The following is a 20,868-nucleotide window of genomic DNA, read 5'->3' on the forward strand; positions in this document are numbered from 1 at the left end:
CAGTTTAGACCGCGCACCGCTAAAGGTGGGGAGAAACCATGACGGCGGCCGGAGGAACCGCGTGGGGGCCCCTCGCTGGCCGCGTTGCTGGGTGGGCCCTGGGTGTGAGCAGCGGCACGTCGGCTGCAGTCTGGGTCTGCTTTATCCTGGGAGGTTTTCTCCGGTGTGAGCTCAAGTAATGAAAACGATGTGCCTCGACAAAATGATTAAATCTGGGCAACCTCTTACCTAAAATGTCTACCTACACGAAGCCCAGTTCTTTACATTTTATGGAAACAGACCTTCAATAAATGGGACTAACCTGTTGTATGTGTCCCTTTCTAAATACTTGCTTTAGGCTTAGCTTTTAGAGATCGAAAAAAATTTTGAAGCCTTTACCTCCCCCAATGAATGATGGCTGTTTATATTCTGAAATGTCTATTTTTGTGATGCAAAGATTATCCAATCCTTGTGTTTTAATACAAAGGGTGTTATGAAAAGAAGAGACCAAATACAAGCAGAGCTGGAGTCCAGGGTGGAAGCTCTGACGTACAAAAAGGCCGACGCTGACCTGGTAAGTCGCCAAGGCGCCTGACGGAGCGTCGAGTGGCTTCCCTCGCGCTCCTCGCAGCCCTCGCAGCTCCAGCGCGTGCTCGCCTCCACGCCCCCGCCGACGATGCGAAGGCCTCTCCCAAAATCTCTCCCCGAATCTATGAGACACTGAGCACCCAGGGAGCCTGCAAGCTCAACGGTGGTGCTTTTCAGTCCTTCTGTCTTATATTGTTTCTTAGGATGATTAAAGTATGAAGTCTGTTTTTCTAATTGGAGGTTAGAAGGTATGAAGTCCCTAGCCCTGCTCCAGGAGGTGAGCCAGCGCTCAGTGTATAGATGCGCTTATCTAGCTGATAAGGTATTTATACAAAATACGTGGGTGCTCTTGTACGCTTTTTCCAGATAGTGCGAAAACCTTTACAAAGGTGAAGTATCTTTGTTTTCAAGTTGAATCCTTGTCTTAACATACCCCTTTATGGAAATTTTCAAACATAAAAAGAGGTCCAGTAATAGAGTGAACTCACCTACCCATCCCGGGGCTTCATTAACTTCCAACAGCCACTCAGCTTTTTTCGCCTACCTTTCTTCTCCCTTCTTTCCCCTGACGTGGTCTCGAAGGACCCTCCTTGGTTCGAGGCCTTCTGCGTATTGTAATTCCAGGCATGCTATTAGCACACGCAGCATTTTAGTATTTATAGTTTACTTGCAGATTGAAATTCATATTCTCATTTTAAAGTTGAGCAGTGGGCTCGGAAGGTGGAGTAACTTGGCCAAGTTTACACAGGTCTTGATACCCAGGGGGGATTGGGGGCGATGGCATCGCTTGCTCCCCTCGGACCATGCTGCCCATCAGAGAACAGGTTTCAAGGGGAAAGATTAGCCCTGCCCCGGGCGCCGAAAGTCCGCAGGTTCGAGTCCAGGCTGCAGGTTCCACCCCCAGCAGGGGCCGTGCAGGAGGCAGCCAGTCGGTGTTTCTCTCTCTCTTTTCTCTCTGTTCCTCTCTCTCTAAAGTCAATTGAAAAAACATTTTTAAAAGGGAACAGATTACAACTTGGTTGACTTCTGTTGAGTTCTCTGTGAAAGAGACCTTCTTAATCTTTTTTTTTCAATTCGAGGAGGTCGGTGGGTGTTGAGTGCGCTTACAGCAGGTGAGGAGGGGAGTCCTTGAAACCCCCATTTATCCGCAGTATTGTAGCCCCCCATCCAAACTGCTTTAATTTGTCCCCGGTTTTTCTAACACAGGATATGATGCCCTTACTGGTTTTCTTTATATCATCTTTCGTTCTTTCTCCCCGTGTCTATAATGGTGTTTGTTTTTCAAAGTCAAGTTCATTCTCCTGAACAGGGTGCGATGGGGTGTGGTGGGCTGCTGTGGGCAGAGGAGGTGGACTCCGTGAGAGAGAAAAACAGGAAAGTAGTGGAATAAACCCGAGATGAACCTTTTCCATTCAATAAAGGGGTGTGTGTGTGTGTGTAGCTTTTCAATTTTATTTAGAGTCCATTAGAAGGAAAAAGGGGGTGGGGGGACAGTGTACAGAGCTGTAGAATTGTTTTGTTAAATAATTTTTAAAGATATTCAAGTTAGTGACTAGATAAAATTTTGCCCTTGACTAAATACTAGAAAAAGTAAATTATTTTAAAGTTTCGGGAGAGTAGTAAAATGGCTTAAAAGCCAAGCATCTGTTCAGAATGGCTTCTATTCATATTTTAAGTGGAAAGGAAGAGTAGTTGGGATTATTCCAACCGCAAAATCACAGGAAGAAATATAGTTGGGCCCAAATATGGCTCTGCTTTCCCGACTCGAGTAAAAAATCACTTTTTTTTTTTTCATTTGACTTGCAAATATTTTGTCTTTTGCTCTATAAAAATTTCCGTGATATCTCATTATAACCTAATGATCCATCTGTATTTCCGATCCCATTTTTGTATGTGCCAGGTCCGCTATAAAGTATTTTTTTTACCCAGTGAGCTGCTATGCTGTAAGATTGGAGAAATCTGAAATTTCAGTTATCTGCATTATATTCTGTAAGATACTTTTAGTGAATTAAGACTCGAAGCGGAGACATCGCAGGTATTTTTTGTTACCCATCAAAACCGATCCTTTCTAAACTGTGGAGGGACGAATGGCATGATTTGTGAGTGGTGCCCTTTACATTTTCAAACGGTTTGTTTACAGACCTCACTTCAGTATCCCTACATGCTAGGATGGTATCTTCGAGAGAAACCTTCAAAATGAACCCGACCTGATTGGTCACAGAGCAGCCGAAGGGGAGTTGCTTAGAAAGATGCAGGATGGGGTCACCATGGAAACGCACCCTTGTGAGGTCCTTCGAAGGAGCCATCCTTTGCAGTCGCCATGGCGACCCTGGCAGAGAGCTGAATATAGCAATCTAGCCTGGTTGTTTACCATGGCAACTGGAGCAGGGCCACGGCGGAGACCACCCTGGGGCCATTTCTATGGAGACCTGTGGGGCCGCCTTCAGAGGCTCCATCAAAGGCGCCTCTGGGTGGGATGTGAAATGCGAGCCCAGCCCAGCAGCTCGCACGGAGAAGGTCATTGACACGAAGCTCTCCCAAGACAGCCAAGACAAGGGCAGTTATAATTATTGGGTAGAAATATAGCCGTGATGTCAATTCCAGAGGTCACGTTGCACGTCAGGTGATCTTTTTTTTTGTAATAATGTTTAAATATGTTTTTAATTATTTCAGAGAGAGGAAGGGAGAGGGAGAAAGAAATAGAAACATCAATGATGAGAGAGAGCCATCGATTGGCTGCCTCCTGCACGCCCCCTACTGGGGATCTGAGGATGGAGCCCGAAACCCGGGCATGTGCCCTGACCGGGAATCGAACCCCGACCTCCTGGTTCATAGGTCAACGTTCAACCACTGAGCCACACCGGCCAGGCACGTGACCTCTGTGTGGGCTTGGTGGCATCCAAATACAAGGCTCTGGTCTTTCCCTCGGCCTGCGACTGTGTGTGTGCTGTCAGATGGCCTTGGTGGCATTATTATAAGGTCTTCTCCCTCAGATACACCCACAGAAATTGATGTTTTCCTGCCAACTGAAATAACGTTTTGGAGCGAATTCCTTGATTTATTTCCTGGACAGCTGTAAAGTGGCTGCTTCTCAGGGCTTGTGGTTTGTGGTCTTATCTCACAATAATAAAATCAATGGGTTCAGAACAACCTGGACTCAGGGAAGACTTCCCCGATACTCATGTGCGGGCCAGCGTAGCTGTTCACTTAGAGTTTTGTCATTTGGGCTTTGGAATTCGACGTAGGATCAGATGCCAGCTCATCTGCTGATTAAGTCTGTGACCTAGGACACAGTTTCTTCGCTTCTTTTAGCCTCGTTTTATCACCTGTAATTTGGGGAGTACTTGGTTCCTTTCCGGGAAGCCTATTTCAAGATTAAATCATACAATGTGAGAAAACTCCTTGGGTGAGAGTAACACCCAGGAGCTGTCAGCGGCTGCCGTTTTGACATGAGAGACGGGTCCTGGGAAATGACGGAGGAGCAGGGAAGGTACTCGATGCAGAGTGGATGTGATGAGTAGGAAAAGCGCCAAAAGCGAGGTAAACTGAGGCACCAGGTTGACGTCCAGAGAGCAGGTGCAGGGAAGGCAAGGGGTGCGGTGCGAAGGTGGCCGCCGTCGGATAGGAGGGGACCCTGTCACGTGTCGGGCCCGAGGCAGTGGGGACCCAGTGAGGGCCTGAAGCGAGGGCCGTGGGGCTGCAGGGGGCAGTGGACGCTCAGGGATGCGGGTGGGCGGTCACCTCCGCAGCACCAGGGGCCGCCCGTGTTCCAAGCTGCTGGTGATCCGGACTTGTTAGAAGGGCAGACGGGGGCCCCCTAAACTGAGCTAAGCTGGAGCTGGAGATGGGACAGCTCGATACAGGAGCTTCACTCTCCTGACGCAGGAGAGACCGGGAGCTGCTCCACGGCTCCCTGAGGAAGGCGCTCAGGCCGCCGGGCTCCCCGACTGTGGGGACAGAGGGGTGACGGCGTCTGGGGTTAGGAGGGGAGCGCGGCGCTCGGAGGAACCTGTGGGTTTGCAGTTTAGACGTTTTCGGAGTCGCAGCTCCGACTGAAAATGCTTATTCACCGCACCGCCTCGCTGTGAGATAAGTAAGGTTCATCTGTGCTGCTAACTAACGCTGCCGGCCCGTTTTATTTTTATTTTTATTTTTGAATGGGTGATTTATAGTTTTCCACTCAAAGCAGCATTCAGATATAAATGAGTATGAAACACTTGACATTTAACAATATGTGCACGGAATCCGAGAGCTGGATCTGGAGACGACGCCATAGCTGTTCAGCAGGGTATTTATGTGAGCAAAAAATAAATTTGCATTTTCATAAGATCATTATGGCCTGGATTTGCACGTAGCCGCATTCAGCAGATACAAACAGATACCAAATGTATTCACGCCGGTCCTTGCTCTGTGTGACTTGCTATTTTTGAGCCAGTATTTTACCCGTATCTTCAAATAATGGTTATTAATCCTTGAATGTTCTCGATAGCATGCTAAACGCTGCAGAGAGCAACACTGCCTTCTCTCTGAGCTGCAAAGGAATGATATTGACAGTGGGGAGGGGGCAGAGGTTGCCTTTATCTTTTCTCAGATATTTTTGCCTTTCCTTTCTTGCCTGACCATTTTTACAAATTTCTTTCCTTCTCTGTGCCTCATTTCCTAATATCTGTTCTCTCTCTGCTTCTTTTTCGTCTCTTTGCATCTGTGTGTGTGAGAGAGAGACATGCAGGTCCACACACGTCCACACACACACACTCACCCAGCGGGAAGGATGTGAAGGACACGTCCCAGTGGACGGAGAAGGGGCTGTTTTCTTGTGTATCTCTTTTTAACGGTTTATCCTAGAAAGCACCCGGCAGACTCCTCCTCACATCTCGCTGGCCAGACCTGTGAAAAATCCACGGTCAAGCTAGTTACCTGGAGTGGGCCTGGGACCATCAGAATTGACTTAGACCAGCCACTACCTACCCCCATGTAAATACCTGGAAAAGTTGGGGCTCTTTCAGGTCATGAAAAGGGGAGCGGGGAATGGAATCCGGGTCAACAACTCATGAATATGTGCCGCTCATGCTTAGTGTAGGGGCATCTCCGAGTGGCACACACACCCCGGGTGGGAGCTTGGGATGGGCGACGAGTGACGCTGTAGTGGGAAGACCTCGACTGCCTCCTCCCAGAACAAAGGCCAGGCAGTGACTGGAATCTCTCTCCCTCTGTCCCTTCCCGGGAGGCCTCTCATTCAGGCGTCGTTGTTTGAGTGGTAGGAAGGGTCCCCATGTGCCCATCTTTACATGAGACTGTAGTGAAACGAGTCACCCAGGATCCCCAGACAGACTGTAAGCTCCGTGTCTTCCTCTAGCAGCACTTTCCCCGCTGTCTGAACTCTGCGGAAGAAGTAGCGGGACAAGTGAGAGGACAGCTTAACATCCCCAACCTGTCTTCTCAGGACTTAAGAACTTCTACGTTTGGCGTCCTGTGGGGGCGTGCCTTGGTTTGGGGAGTTCTGCCTACCTACTGTAGATAGTTTATTTTCTTTTAAATATGTCTTTATTGATTTCAGGGAGAGAGAGAGAAACATCAATGAGAGAGAGTCATGGGTCGGCTGCCTCCTGCACGCCCCTGGCTGGGGATCCAACCCCCAACCCCGGCATGTGCCCTGACCCGGAACCGAACCGTGATCTCCTGGACCCTAGGTCAATGCTCAACCGCTGAGCCACACCAGCCGGGCTGTAGATAGAGTAGTTTAAACAGCTGTCCCATAAAGAAACTAAAAATAGATTCCGTTTCCTTTTTTCCCCCTTTTAATTTAAGCTTTTTGTGAATAAGGAATGTGTCCTGAGGGTCTGTCGCAAGTCTCTCTCTCTCTCCCCGGGCCCAGCCTCCATAAATATCTGATTATGCTCAGAGCAGGTCAGAGGCCTGGAGAGGGCTTGGATGCCTGTTACTTAACGTGCATCCTTAATCAGACATTAATTACTCTATCCACGAACATGCAGAAATAATACTGACTTTGAAGAAAAATATTTTGAAGATGGATTCATGTGTATAAATCCAGAGCCTGTGTCAGTAAAAATTTTGGTACGTTTGGAGGAAAAAAGTACAAAAGAATAATATATTAGAGGCTGTATAATGGTCTCATAAAATATGTTATTTGAGGTATGAATCGTCTCAATAGTACTTCTGAAAACAAAAAATTCTGTTTCCGTGAAAGATTGGAAGCAGTGTTTCCCTGGCCTGGTGCCTGTCTCTAAAGTGGTGAACTTTGATTAACAGAGTTCTAGGCTCGGAGAGGAAGGTTTCTCCGGGAGCTTGGACCAGAAGTTGGACAACCTGGGTTCCAAGAAGAAATTACAAAAAAAGTCACCTCCACCTCAATAAATCTCACTTTTTCTTGTTAATAAAATGGGAAAAGTAATAGTCACCTGATAGCTGTACTGTGAGAATTTAATGAGATAATACGTGAGACGTTGTTTGATTAAGTACTGAGTAAAATAAAAATAATTTACGGCAGAAAATCGTGTAGTCTGTGAAGTTCTGTAAAATAAATCAGCTCAGATTTTGGCTCTGAAATCATTTCTAACCTCAGTACAACCTGATGATAATACAGCCTATTTCTCAGCTTGGATGATGTTCTTTAGAAACAAAGACAGGAAATTGTCATGTCCAAAAGGTTAAAAGACCTTGAATTTTTTGTTTTTATTTTTAAGGAGATACATTATTCTTTTTTAAAAATGTTTTTATTGATTTTTAGAGAGAGAGGCGATGGAGAGAGATACGTGGATGAGAGAGAAATATCGATGGGCTACGGGGACTGAGCCTGCCACCTGGGCATGTGCCCTACCCGGGAATGGAACGGTACACAGGGCGATGCCACACCAGCCAGGGCCCAATGTTCTTTTTTAAAGGGTTTCTGTTAATAGGACTCATGGAAGCACCTGGAAAGAAACGGAGAAATGGCTCCTTTTCAGTCTGATTGGTACTTTGTGTGCCTCTCGGTGCAGAGGACTTAGGGGAGAGCATTTTCTAGAACGGGGCGTTTAAATAGCCGGCTTCCTGTTGCCTCCAGGGTCGCAGGGAGTCATGACTGTCCCCTTTGTGAGGGATGTTAATGGTGCTGGAGGCGCTGGCTTGACAGGTGATGTGTGGAGGACGTTTGTGGTACCTGATGGCTCAGTGTGTCGTTTTTGCAAAGCGCGTCTCCATAGGGGCCGCTCGGGCTGGGGCTGGGGCCTGGGGCTGGGGCTGGGGCTGGGGCTGGGGCTGGGGCTGGGGCCTGGGGCTGGGGCTGGGGCTGGGGCTGGGGCTGGGGCTGGGGCTGGGGCTCAGGGCTGGGGCTGGGGCTGGGGCCTGGGGCTGGGGCTGGGGCTGGGGCTGGGGCTGGGGCTGGGGCTGGGGCTGGGGCTCAGGGCTGGGGCTGGGGCTGGGGCTGGGGCCTGGGGCTGGGGCTGGGGCTGGGGCTGGGGCTGGGGCTGGGGCTGGGGCTCGGGCTCAGGGCTGGGCCTGGGGCTGCCCCACGGAGCCTGTGCCCTGTGAAGCCGGGAGCGGGCTGCTTAGTGATCGGGCCGAGCGGCGTGTAATCAGCATCTCATTTCTCCAGACACGGCCCCGTTCGCTCACAAATCAGAAAATAACATCGTCTTCTCGCTAAGAGCTCTCCTCTCTCCCCTGCAATTTAATTAATACTTGTTAAGAAGAGGTAGCTGTCAGATCAGAGCTGAGTTTTTGAATTTGCGAGTCTCCCGATGGAGTGCCAATCGAAACCTTTTTATTTAGGTGTATTGTTTTCAAGAACGGTTCGAAATGATCATTTCCAAGCTTTCCTGATTATGAAGAGAAATTTTCAGCATTTGAATAAATAGAATGGTTGATGTTCCATAAAAGGGGATAATAGAGAAGCCTTTTAGCAAAGAAAACAAGATTTTTTTTTTCAGTAAGAATAGCTATTATGCTCAAATTGCATTGTTCTGCTCAAAAATGTTGGTGATATGTGCCTTTAGGGTTAGGTATAGGCTCATTTTAAGTTTCTGTGATATTTATTTATTCATTTATTTTTATAATTTATTGATTTTGGAAGGGGGGGGAGAGAGAGAGAGAAGCAGTAGGTAAACATGCCTAGATTTATTACTAATATTTTACTTTTCTAAAATTATTCATTCATTCCACATATATTTATCAAATTCCCACTTAGCATAGCACTGGGATATGGAGTCAAAAGATGGACACATGAGAGAAGAGCTTTCATTCCAACAGGAAAGTACATAGACCAACAAGTAAAATAATTGCTAGTTCTAATGCATGTTAGGAAAGGAACAGTGGGTTGAGACAGACAATAGCAAAGAGAACCTGTTTTGTACAGAAATGCTGTTCTCAGAAGGATTATCTGAGGAACTGGTGTTTAGCTGAAATGAAAAGGGAATTAGCCAGAGGATTTAAAACAGACGAATGTTTTTTAGAAAACTCACCAATTATTTGTCTTCTTTGATATGTCTTAATAAAGGTTAAAAATGCTTTTTCCAAAAGGGCCTTCTACATCTTTTGATAAATTTATTCCTAAGTATCTTATTCCTTTGTATTTATCATAAATTATATATTTTAAAAAATTTATTTTCTGGGTGGTTTGGGTTTTTTTTGGCCAGAGTATAGAAATGTAATTCACTTTACCATATTTATCTTATATCTAGCAATCTTCTAAATTATTTTTAATTTTAATAATTTGTTTCTAGACTCTTTGGAATTTATTATGTAGAAAATCCTATCATGGGCGCATAGTGATCGTTCTCATTTACTCGGTCAATCACTATAGTTGAATTCTTTTTTGCTTCTTACTGAGCTGGCTAAAAAATGCATTATGTTATTTGTGACGGGACATCCTTGTATTATTCCAAACTCCAAAGTCAATGATGCTGTCACGATTTTTTCCATTAGTAGTTATGTTTGCTATAGAATATAGATGTCAGTGTTTAACCAGGTCGAGGCCGTTCTTACCGACTCCCGTGTGACGAGAGGTTGAGTCGGACGCGGCCTTGGGTGTCACTGAGTGGTTTTCTGCATCTGCTGTATAATTGCATGATTTTCCTCAATATGTACTGACTGTGGTGATTCGCGCTGAGATTCTTTCATGTGAACCAGCCTTGGGTCCCTGGGTAAGGCCAGCAAGGCCCTGGCTGGATTTGGCTCTGTTTTGGGGGGACTTTCGCGTCCGTTTCTGAGTAAGAATGACCGCGGCCGTGCGGCCCCCGCCAGCCACGCAGCTTTGTCAGTTAGACCCCGATGAAGCTGCGGGGAAAGGACTGTAGTCACCGTGGCTCACACCAGAAATGTCAGCTTCTAGATCAAGGTCACGCTGGCCTCCCAAGTTTCCACGCGCTGGGCTGATCTGGGCGAGGTGGCCGTCACTTGTCACTGTAGAAATCACCCTCCCATGACCCAGGCGCGGGCCCGTTCCCGAGGTGCTGGGCTCGGTCACCCCTGAACCTGAGGTTAACTGCCGCCCACGTGGCCTCGCTGCTGTGCCTGTGGAGACAGTCGTGGGGGGAGGGGAGGGCTGCTTACCTGTCACCAATTCCAGCCAATCGTCTGAGATCAGTGAGGCTGGGGGCGGGGATAGTCCGTGGAAGGGGTTCTTTGTTAGAGGCGATGGGACCCCACCTGGGTCACGGTCTCGCAGGGGCAGATCGCAGGGACTGAGGAAGCGTGATGTGTTCTCCTGGCAGCTATTTCTGCAGCAGGAGACAGTGGGGAATCTGCTAGCTCCGTCTGTAATTTTTATAAATGATACTTTGACAGAGCTGTTGGTAATCACGGCAATTAACTCCCCTAGAATTATCATGCCAAGTGTATTAATTATTTATTCAATATATAGTTTAGCAGTTAGGCAGATTTGCTTCTAACGCATATTTTCATGGCGTGCGGAGTTCAAACATCTTTACCAAAAGCGTTTACTTTCTTTGATGTAGGGACGTTGGGACACACGCCCCAGTTGCCCCATCGATGGCCCATGTAAGCTCAAATTTTAAAGTTTTGCGTGACTATCGCTCCTCCGTAAGATATTTGTGTTTATGTTAAAAACATTTTCATATGCTGTTCCCACAGTGTCTCTATCAAAACGATGCCGTGTTTGTCCCTGACACCGGCAATCCTCTAGGCCGTCGTCGCTCAGTATGAACGCAGATCCAGGAATCCCAGGTTCAGAAACTCACTCCAGTCTCATCATGAACTGGTATCAGAAGCGAGAGGACTTCTGATAAGTTAAGATGCGCTCCTGTGAGATCAATGTGTGGAAAACGGAATGAGGAAAGTGGTCCACAGAGGGGCACCGTGCCTGGCGTGGGGCGAGGCACGTAGTAAGTGCTCAACAAATAGCTGTTGAATGAACTAAGCTATTTCCTAAAAACGGATCACTAGTCTCTGATAAATAAGAAATACTGAAGGCCTAAGAGAACGTCCGGAATATTCTGGGCCTTCGGTTGCTGGACAGGGTTTTTCAGTGACTAGGAAGACTTCCCTCGAGTTCCTCCCAAGTTGGGGGGAAATGTCCGTCGGCAGCCTTAGTATGCAGATGAAATAACTTCTGAGGAGTGTGTGACTCAATAGGGTTCATTGCTGTGGCCACTGTAGGTGCTGTTCCAGGGACGCGCCACTGGAGAGGGAGCCTGTGTCCTTTGCCTGAGCTCCCGGTATTAATGGTTTTCATTTAGCTGTGTGGCTAATTTCTCGCTGTATGTAACTGAGGCTAAAAATTGCCCATGAGCCTTGCTGTTAAATATAAATCTTTTTTTCACTAGCCTACAAGCTTTTATTGCTTACTCCGGAATTACAGCATTTTATTGGGGGGAAAGGTTGCTCGCTCGCTGCTGGCATGTTTCCGCCAACAGAGGGCCAAGTCACCTCGGGTGCCTGTGAAAGAATTACCCAGCTTTAATCCTTCCGAGCATTTCCGTGCTGTTTGCAGCGGAGAACAGGAGCCGAGTTTCCTCCTTGGAGAGTCGCTGGCACCTGCTGGGTGGCGGGAGGGGCTCCGCTGGCCTGCAGGTTTCTGAGGCACCTCACGCGCCCGCGTAGGTTCACTTGTATTGACGGTCTGCGTTCAGAGGCTGGACGGTGCCACCTGAAAGCGTCGTTCCTGTGGCAGAGAACTTGCTGGAATTGAAGTCAACCAAGGGAAAGGACAGCCAATAATAACGTGCTTTTCTAAATTGTTAGGAAAGATATAGTCCGGATCATTCTTAATTCGAATTAGGTGTTTTGTGCTTATTACCAATTAGCAGGGTAGGGAACGTCCGACCCATGGGCCGTATAAGGCCCCAGAAATCATTTGGTCTGGGCCCTGCCAAGGTGACCGCAGGCGGGACTCGAAATTCAATAAACCTAGGAGCTTTTCTCATAGCTAATTTTTTTAAAAATATATCTTTATTGATTTCAGAGAGAGGAAAGGAGAGAGAGAGAAACATCAGTGATGAGAGAGTCATTGATCAGCCGCCTCCTGCACGCCCCCGACTGGGGATCGAGCCCGCAACCCAGGCATGTGCCCCGACCGGGAACTGAACCCTGATCACCTGGATCCTAGGTCAACACTCAACCACTGAGCCATGCCCGGCTGGGCTCATAGCTAATTTTTAAGTTGATCATTTTGTGTGGCCCTCGAATGATACTATAAATATTCAAGTGGCCCTTGGCAGGAAAAAGGTTCCCCACCCCTGGATTAGAGTCTCCTAGAATTGAAATCATGGGGAGCTGATTCCATGAGGGGGAAATACCTAATACTTCTCCTTTTCCTACTAAGATAATGACACCTGGCAGGGGTCTGGGAGCCCAGACCCCGGGGGGAGTGGCTGGCTCATCTCAGAGACAGCACTGGAGGGGGTGGGGGTCGGCTTCCCTTTATCAGCTGCTGCTGATGTTCTATAAATAGTGAAACTGAAGCCCAGGGTGGCGAGACTGAGCCAGGGCCCAGTGCTCAGTGGTGGCCGGCGTCACACCTCCGCTCACCCATGGGGTGCTCTTCCGACTTCAGCTGGTCCTTGCGCTAAGTCTGGTGACTTTTCAAAACAGAATAATCCTTAAGCTGCTTTGGCATAACGTCCGCTTAGACGCGATGCCTCCTCAGCCGATCTCTCTGTGCCCGATCCAGCTGGCGGGAGAGGTCGGGAGGCTGGAGGACAGGGTGGCATGTGCCAACAACGCGCTCAAGGCCGACTGGGAGCGGTGGAAGCTGAACATGCGCAACGACCTCAAGTCGGCGTTTTCCGACACGGCCGAGCGGAACATCCACTATTACGAGCAGGTGAGGATGGCCCTTGGCGTCGCCTCGTTTCAAAGGTCCCTTTCCCGTCCACCGGCCTGTGTCGGGAGTGCGTTAAGAGCAAGCGCTGCGCCCAGAGCCTCTCCGCGGCTCGGGGCCGGGGCCCTGCCCGTTTGACCCGAAACCCACCCGCTGAGACGCGTGTGGGTGACAAGGGAGGAGGGCGGGTCCCCTTTTTCCTCTACACACACGAGCCCCCGGTGCCCCTGGGACACATGAAATTGCAGGAGTTGTTGGTTTTCTTTATTAAAACTTCAGGAGGCCCCCGGCCCCAGGTATCTGCTTTGCTGGGTGTTTCCTGAGTAACTTCTAGGTGACTGGCAGGTGGCCCAGGCTCCCTACTCAGCGCGCACCGTGCTGGGCACCTGCACCAGCCTCAGCCCGCTGGGGCCTGTTACCCTCGGAGTATCTCAGATACACAGGCAGGCGGAGTGTTCCAGAACCTTTCCGTCCCCTTTGTAAGGTTAACCACATTCTTATGGAAATGTTTATTTTCTCATCAACATTTGCAAAGATAAATCCCCAGAGGGGTTTGTTTCCAGTGTGATGGATGAAATACAGTATAAACATTTGCCTCTGGACTTACTTTTATGAAGAGAAACGGTCGCAGCTGGTTTATAAAGTAAAATTTAAATATTAAAGTGATTGAGGAAAATCAGATTACGACTATAAGGCAGAGGCCTGTACCAGAAGCCAGTTATTGTCACACTGAAATGTGCTTAGATGTGGGAATTTACCTGGAGACCGTTGGCGCCAAATACAGAATAGGCATTTTATAAAACGAGGCCATTCCCATTTTGTCCTGTAGGGTCAGTAATTAAGAATAAATTTATTGAGTCTGTTTTGAAAATGCGAATGGCAAAAAAATAAACCCCAAATCCAACTGCACATGAGTAAATCATGTCAAAGTCTCGTTGGTACCCAAATAACTCACCAAAGACAGTGATTTCCGGCTGTCCCCTGACGGGATGCTCGACCGCAGAGCCCGGCGCTGGGTGACAGGCACGAGCGCCCGACTGCTCCCAGCAGGCACGAAAGAGCATCCGCGTTTGTTGCGGACGCTGATGGCAGCGATGCTGATGACGACGGCGGTGAGAAGATTTGAAAGGACGCGATCCTTACTGTGTTTTACAAATTGAAGGGACGTGCTCTTTGAAAGCTTAATTTTGATGTCGTAGCACGGAAAGAGCACATAATGTCGATTTTTGACAAACACAGCAGTTTGTTGATAGGTGAACATAATACTTAACACTATTTATCCCTTTGCACAGCTTATTTAGTCAGCGGACGGAGGTCCTTGTTTCATAGCCTTATTTTTCTTATAAAATTAATACCTGGGCACTAAGAACAAACAGGGACAGCAACAGCAGAGCTAAGTACTCCGACAAATAAAGGAGAGAGAAAGAGTGCCCGTAACCGTCTCCTGGCGTGGTGCGGTTAAACACCGCTATAGAAAAACAACTTGCTGGGTTCAGAGCAAAATATTGCTAATTGTCTGCATGACCCTTCCTGAGTGTGTCCACATAACAGCATGGGGTTGCGCCTGGCTGCTGTGGCTCAGTGGGTGGAGCGTTGCCCCTGCGCCAGGAGGTCACTGGTCCCGTTCGGGTCAGGACACAGGCCCGAGTGTGGGCCGGATCCCCCGTAGGCGCGTGCAGGAGGCAGCCGACCGACGTTTCTATCTCCCTCTCCCTCCCCCTCTCTCTAAAATCATTAAAACATATTAAAACAAAAAACATTGGTTGCATAACCAGGTCAGAGGTCCCGTCATGCCGGATGCTATTAGTTGCCTCATGTAAAGTTACTCATTTAAACAGAGGCGTCGATAACTCCTCCTGCTACCTCACCTCCCGTCCGCACACAGTCCTCACGACTCCTTAGGAAAATAAAATTAGAAACCATGTGAAATGCTTTCAAATAAAGCACTTAACCGCCACAGCTGCGCCCCGGTAATTGTCCGGGAATACAGAGGTAAGCGTGGTCTTCGGTTCAGTTTCCTGGGTTTTGGTTAAACAAGCCCAGGAACGCTGGATGTTTCAGGTGTCCAGTCGGATGAAACTGGACACGCTTCACGTAACTGGCTTGTTATTAGCCAAAAATGATGATGGTAAGATAGAGAAAAAGTTCGTGTGGGCAAGATACGCACTCACATTTTGGCTCTTGGATTCATTCTTCCTATAAGGACTCAGTGTATTAGACCTGAAGGAGCCCCAGTTTTCCCAGGTGTGGAAATAAGTGGAATGACGGGTACCCGGGCTCCCTCTCTCTAGCAGATCTTGAGGTAGGAATCTAGACTCAGTACAAAAAAATACGGAGAGGACCACACGGTGGCGTCTGTAGCTAATGAGTCCCTGCGGGTTCTCTCCTGCAGTCGGGCATTTGCAGTATTTACAAATGCACGCTTATTACTTATATTGTTGAGAGAGAGAGAAGTAATTTTTAGGGGAAAAAATATGCAAACCCTAACGTTATTTTTAAGTTATTGATATTTCTCAAATTATAAGTTGGCAGGTGATTCTTAGAAGCCGAGTTTAGACTTCCCCAAAAACGAAATTTATGAATGATTTTGAGCTGTTGCAAAATGATAGGAGTTGCTTTCCTCTAGCACCACCATCTCTAATTTCTTTCTAGATTGATGACTCTTCATAATTTTAAAATATGCAGCTCCTGAAAGGTTCCATTACTGATTAGAATCTCAGGTTTAGGTGGTAAAAAGCAATTATTACAACGTCGCACAGCTCATTGCCCCCATTTCAGGCACGGTCTACAATTTTTATAGTGTAATTTATTTTGCAACGATATTGGCTTCATGTAGAGATGTTTACATAGTTGAGCTTCAATATTTTTTCAAATATAAGTGATGTCACCTGGGCCAACTAATTGTAATGATTTCAAAGTGGGGGGAAATCAATTCCTTGATGGCGTTTTTTCTTCCCCTTAAAAAATGTTGCTGTACTGTCCCCTCGCTTCCAGTATGTTGGATGAGAAACACTGTCCTCGTTGTCTATATAACACACAAGCTCTTAAAATTGTTGTGGCAAAACCTCACGCAGGTGCCGAGACTAGGCGAGCAGGGGGACCGGTGGGTAAAGTCATGGCGTTAATGTCGGTGCATCTCCAGCTTCTCCAGTGCCTTCTGAGCCTCCCTCGCTTCCTGTGGCACGTCAGCGGCCAACTCTCGCCACCTCATCCCAGCAGACCATCACTGCATCACAATCGCTAATTTTTTTTAAATCTTTATTGATGTCAGAGAGAGGAAGGGAGAGGGAGAGAGAGAGAGAAACATCCATGATGAGAGTCGTTGATCGGCTGCCTCCTGCAGGCCTCTGACTGGGGATCGAGCCCGCAGCCCGGGCGTGTGCCCTGACCGGGAATCGAACCGCGACCTCCTGGATCCTAGGCCGATGGTCAACCGCTGAGCCACGCCCTGCTGGGCGCAATTGCTAATTTTCTGAGCACTTGCTTTGTGCTGGGCATCCTGCCCAGAGCTGGATACAGGTTACGTAAATTGAATGTTCACAGTCGCTCTAGTGGTGAGGGAGCTCGGCCATGAACCCGATTTATAGATGAGGAAACTCACGGCGATCATGGCCTTGTGCAGACCCCTGCTGTCGTGGGACTCGGGTCTGATGAAGGCCTGGTCGGGCCCCACCCCTCCGCCCAGACGCCTCCCACCTGCCTCCCCAGGTCCGAGCAGGCCACCTTTCCCTGTGTAACTCAGCCGGGGGGTAGTGGTGGTCCTTTCCGCAAACTGATCCATGCTAATCCTTTAACTGCCCCGTGCTTTCCCCTCACTGAGCCATAGTTTCCCTCTTCGAGAGGTAAAACCTGTAGAGCGTGACGAGGGCCCGCAGGCCGGCGGGAGAGGGAGCAGGGCCCACGGCCGCCGACAGGTAGGTGAGGCCCGCGCCCTGGGCGCTGCCCCCGAGGCCTGCTCACCGGCGTTTCCCTTACTCAGTGCCTTGCGACCTGGGAGTCCTTCCTCACGTCACACACCGACCTCTGCGCCAAAGAGCCCCCCGGAGACAAGCCTTAACCCCGCGGAAGGCTTCCCCCGCGTGACCTTCGGGAACAGCATCGATGAGCCAAAGTTATTCCTTCGGGATGGGGCGTATCCTTTACAATGCGGAGGAAAGATGTTTCCCACAATCTGGAAAACCAGCAGGGTGGAACCCGGGCTTTCCAGATCGCTGTCGTAAATGGGGATATACGTGTATAGCTTAGTTCTAACTATGTTCTTAGATTCATATGCCAATAATGAGATATAGAAAAATGTTTTTCTTAAATATTTGTCTGTGCAACATGTCATTTTAAGTATATCATAAAGACTCCATTTTAATAAAAAATTTAATATGAAATGAATGGCCGTGGTGTGTTCTTTTTCTGCCAGAGCTTAAGCCTCTGAAGCAGATTCTATATGAATTCAGCACGTTAACAAGCCTACTGTGCGTTCACCTTTATTTCATCACAGCTGCCTCTCAGATACCATTCACTTCCATATCAGGGATTTGAGTAAATATTAAAAATGATTTAATATTAAACATTAATGATAACAAGCTAAGTAATTGTTTTCCACTGTTTTAAAACAGGTGCCATTGTTTGGCGATATCACATTTTGTTTACCCATCGTATTTGTTTATCTTTTCACCGCTGGACCTCTGGGTTGTCAACTTTGGCTCCTACGAATAACGCTGCTATAAAAGTTGGTGTATAAGTTTTTGTGTGAACATGTTTTTATTTCTCCTGGGCCTGAACCTAGGAAAGAAATCGTGGGGTCAAGTCACAACTATATTAAGTCATTTACGGAGCCATCGGACTGTTTCCAAGGGGGCTGCACCATTTCACGTTCCTGCCAGCTGTGCAAGAGGAACCCCCTCTCCACCCCACTAACACTGGTTATTTCCTGAGTGTTTTTTTCCTTTTATTATAACCGTCCTAGTGGATGAAGCGGTATCTCATTTTTTTCATTGATTTTATTGTAGGGAGAGAAACATCGATTCATTGCTCTGCTCATCCATGCACTCATCGGTTGATCCTTGTGTGTGCCCTGTCTGGGGCTCGAACTGGCAACCTTGGTGTATCTGGGCATCGCTCTAACCAACTGAGCTACCCAGCCAGGGCTCGTTGTTTTGATTGGCACTTCCTGTTGCATCTTTTCATGGGCTTACTGGCCAATTTGTATATTCTTCAGAGAAGTGTCAGATCCTTTGTCCATTTTTAAAGTTAGGTTATTTGTCTTTTTATTATCGAGTTGTAAGAGTTATTTATACACCCTAGATCCAAATCCCTTATCAGATTATGATTTGAAAATATTTTTCACCTTCTTAAGAATGTACTTTGCAACATAGAGGATTTTAATTGCGATGAAGCTCCATGTGTCTGTATTTATTTTCTCTCGTTTGCTTGTGCTTTCGGTGTTGTGTCTGAGAATCCACTGTGGAGTCTGAGGTCATACAGATTTACTCCTGTGCTTGCTTCTGAGGGTTCTCACTTTTAGATTTAGGACTCTGACCCACACTGAGTTAATTACTGTGTATGATGTGAAGGAAGGTGCAGTTCCACCCTTTTACATGAGGACAGCCACGTGTCCCGCCACCACTTGCTAGAGAGACTGTCTTATCATTTCACCCTATCAGTTCCCCAATGGGTCCCTGAGTTCTGGCTAAAAAAGAATTCAGAGTCAAGACTCACATACAAGCAAAAGTTTATTTAGAAAGTCACAGAGGTAGGAGAAGTGAGCCAGCTGGGCTGCTTGGGCTCAGGAAACTACAGAGGCAAAGAAGGGCCCTTGTAGCTTAGGAGAAAGAAAGGCAAAGAAAATGCACCTGGGGGGAGAAGAGGAGCACACCTGGGTCCTTCTTCTTAAGGACTTTTATCTGGAGGTTGAAGGGGAGGATCCCAATAGAATATTCGTCAGCTTTCCGGGGGCATCCTTTCAGGGATGTGGTCTCCACTGATTGGTCGATACGGGGTGGGGGGGGAGGTCAGTCATTGCAGCTGGTTCTGACTCAGCCAGAGCCTTGCTGCTTTTCTGGGCCTGGAGCTGAAACACAACTGAAGCCTAGACGTTATCCTAGTTTGACCAAAACTCTGTCTCTATGGTCGACAGACCTGAAGCTTTGTCCCTAAGATTATTTGATGTGGGCCAGAACCTCATTGCCCCCAGGGCTAAATGCCTAAGGGATTTAGAAAGTCACAGAGGATGCAAGGGAGTCTATGAGGCTATTCTCCGGCCCCCTTGTTCCTCCTCTGAGGGGATTTAAAACCACATGGCTACCGACATGCCAGGGGGAAAAGGTCAGGGGAGGGTCCAAATTGCTTGACCAGCGACCTGCTAGGGGAGGAGAGGTCACCCCGGGGCCGAGGTCCCACCTGACAACTGTCTGTTGCTAGGCACCCTTGGGGTGCCTGGCGTATCCTTCCCACTCTGCTCCTCTCTGCCTGTCCACTGTGTCACTGGAAGTTGCTGATGGGGGTTCTTGCACTGGCTGTGATGTGTGCTGGGACGGTTAGTAATATGAGATGTGATTACTGGATACCTCAGCATAAAAAGCTTTGTAACAACAGAATAGCGCACTTGACTTTTATTTAAAAGAAAGACCTACCCTAAAGTTTGTGTGTAACTTCCATTCAACACACGCCTCAATACCTGCTTCCCAGAGCACTGGTTTCCTTCTGTCCAGTTACCTTTCCCCCAGGAAAATTCCCTCATGTCCAGCTTTTCAACCACCAGCTGTAGGTGACGGCCCAGCTTCAGAGAGAAATGAACGTTGTCTGCAAACATTCTTTCTGACAACCCAGTTCTGACGTCAAGCTTATAAACACAGAAGTAGTGCTCCTGTGTGTTTAATAATGGCTTTGAATAAACTCTCAGAGTCATTAGAGGTAAAACTGAATTCTGAGTATACTGTAAAAAAAAAAAAGCATTTTAAGCATTTAAAATTCTGAGCTGGTGCGTGAAGTATCCAGGCCCCAATTTCCCATCTGTGGAAGGGGGAATCAGCGTGCCAGCTCCACAGTGCTGGACGTATGAGAATAAATTATGCACAGCTGACTTTGGCTACTTACTTTGACCAAAAATAAAGTGTTAGATCTACATCAGTTTTCCCTTATTCCCCCGACCCCCCCCCCATGCCTGAAACTTCCAGCCCATCCATGAATTTATCCTGAGATAAAGCAAGCCCACGGCCCTAGTTCCTAAGGTGTATTACATTGAGAAAGGTTCCGCCTGGGTCGCGTGTGTGCGTGAATAGACACAGATGCATAGTTGGGTTCGTATTTATGTGCACAGGTGTGTGTGCTTGTGTGTGTGGTGCAGCAATGCGTGTGGCAATTAGTGGAGAGACATATGCATTAGAGACCACCCGGCGGGAAGCCCACGGCGTGGATGCTGATGCTTAAGGCCCTGCCCTCTCCAGGTGTTACCGCTCCCCCGGGTTTGAAAATGCACTTATGTTCGTCTCCGTAAGGTTCCTGAGCAAGGAGAGCCTTTCCGATGGGCCAGCTGCGTGCGTGTGTGTGTGTGTGTTTGCCGTCCCCTCGGCAAGTGGGACCCCTTAAGGCCATAATTACCTATGTTCCAAAGGACAAAACTCACCTTCCACGGCTCCTGTTTCTATTTTTCTTAGTGTAAGTCACGGACATTGAAGAGATGACTCGTATTTTTTTCTTCCAAAACATGGCAGTCGGGGTAATTGCCTAGTAAGATCAGAAGAACAATGCTTTCTCATTTTAAGGGAAATCATCCCCGAATATGCAATTTAAATAGCTCATCAGAGCTGGTTCAATGAGGCATTTGATAATTATGCATAAAAGATTTTCTCTTCCTACTCGAAGTATTATGATTACTGATGCTAAGATTAAGTTGTCGCTTTTAGGTGGTTTACTGGAACAGTCTGAGATGGTAAAATCTTTTGAAACCCTTTGCATTGGACTGTCGCCATCCGGGCATCCGCTTGGGTGCTAACTCACTAATCCCACAAATATCCCCGTGCCCGCAGGTG

At 47.8% G+C, this 20,868-nt stretch overlaps 1 protein-coding gene across 2 annotated transcripts in view; it reads left to right on the forward strand.

The window, feature by feature from the left end:
• SNX7 (sorting nexin 7) overlaps window positions 1-17,223 on the forward strand; it is a 32,788-nt gene extending 15,565 nt beyond the window's left edge. Inside the window, exons 7-9 of one of the 2 annotated variants that reach the window (XM_087827609.1) lie at window positions 467-553; window positions 12,671-12,847; window positions 16,824-17,223. In XM_087827609.1, the coding sequence (XP_087683735.1) occupies window positions 467-553; window positions 12,671-12,847; window positions 16,824-16,901 (342 nt within the window). In that variant the 3' untranslated portion in view covers window positions 16,902-17,223. The remainder of the gene's footprint in view (window positions 1-466; window positions 554-12,670; window positions 12,848-16,823) is intronic. The other variant, XM_087827610.1, reaches the window with a different exon arrangement.
• The last annotated feature ends 3,645 nt before the right edge of the window (window positions 17,224-20,868 follow it).

This window comes from Miniopterus natalensis, chromosome 19 (assembly GCF_054644295.1).
Source record: "Miniopterus natalensis isolate mMinNat1 chromosome 19, mMinNat1.hap1, whole genome shotgun sequence".
Lineage (NCBI taxonomy): Eukaryota > Metazoa > Chordata > Mammalia > Chiroptera > Miniopteridae > Miniopterus > Miniopterus natalensis.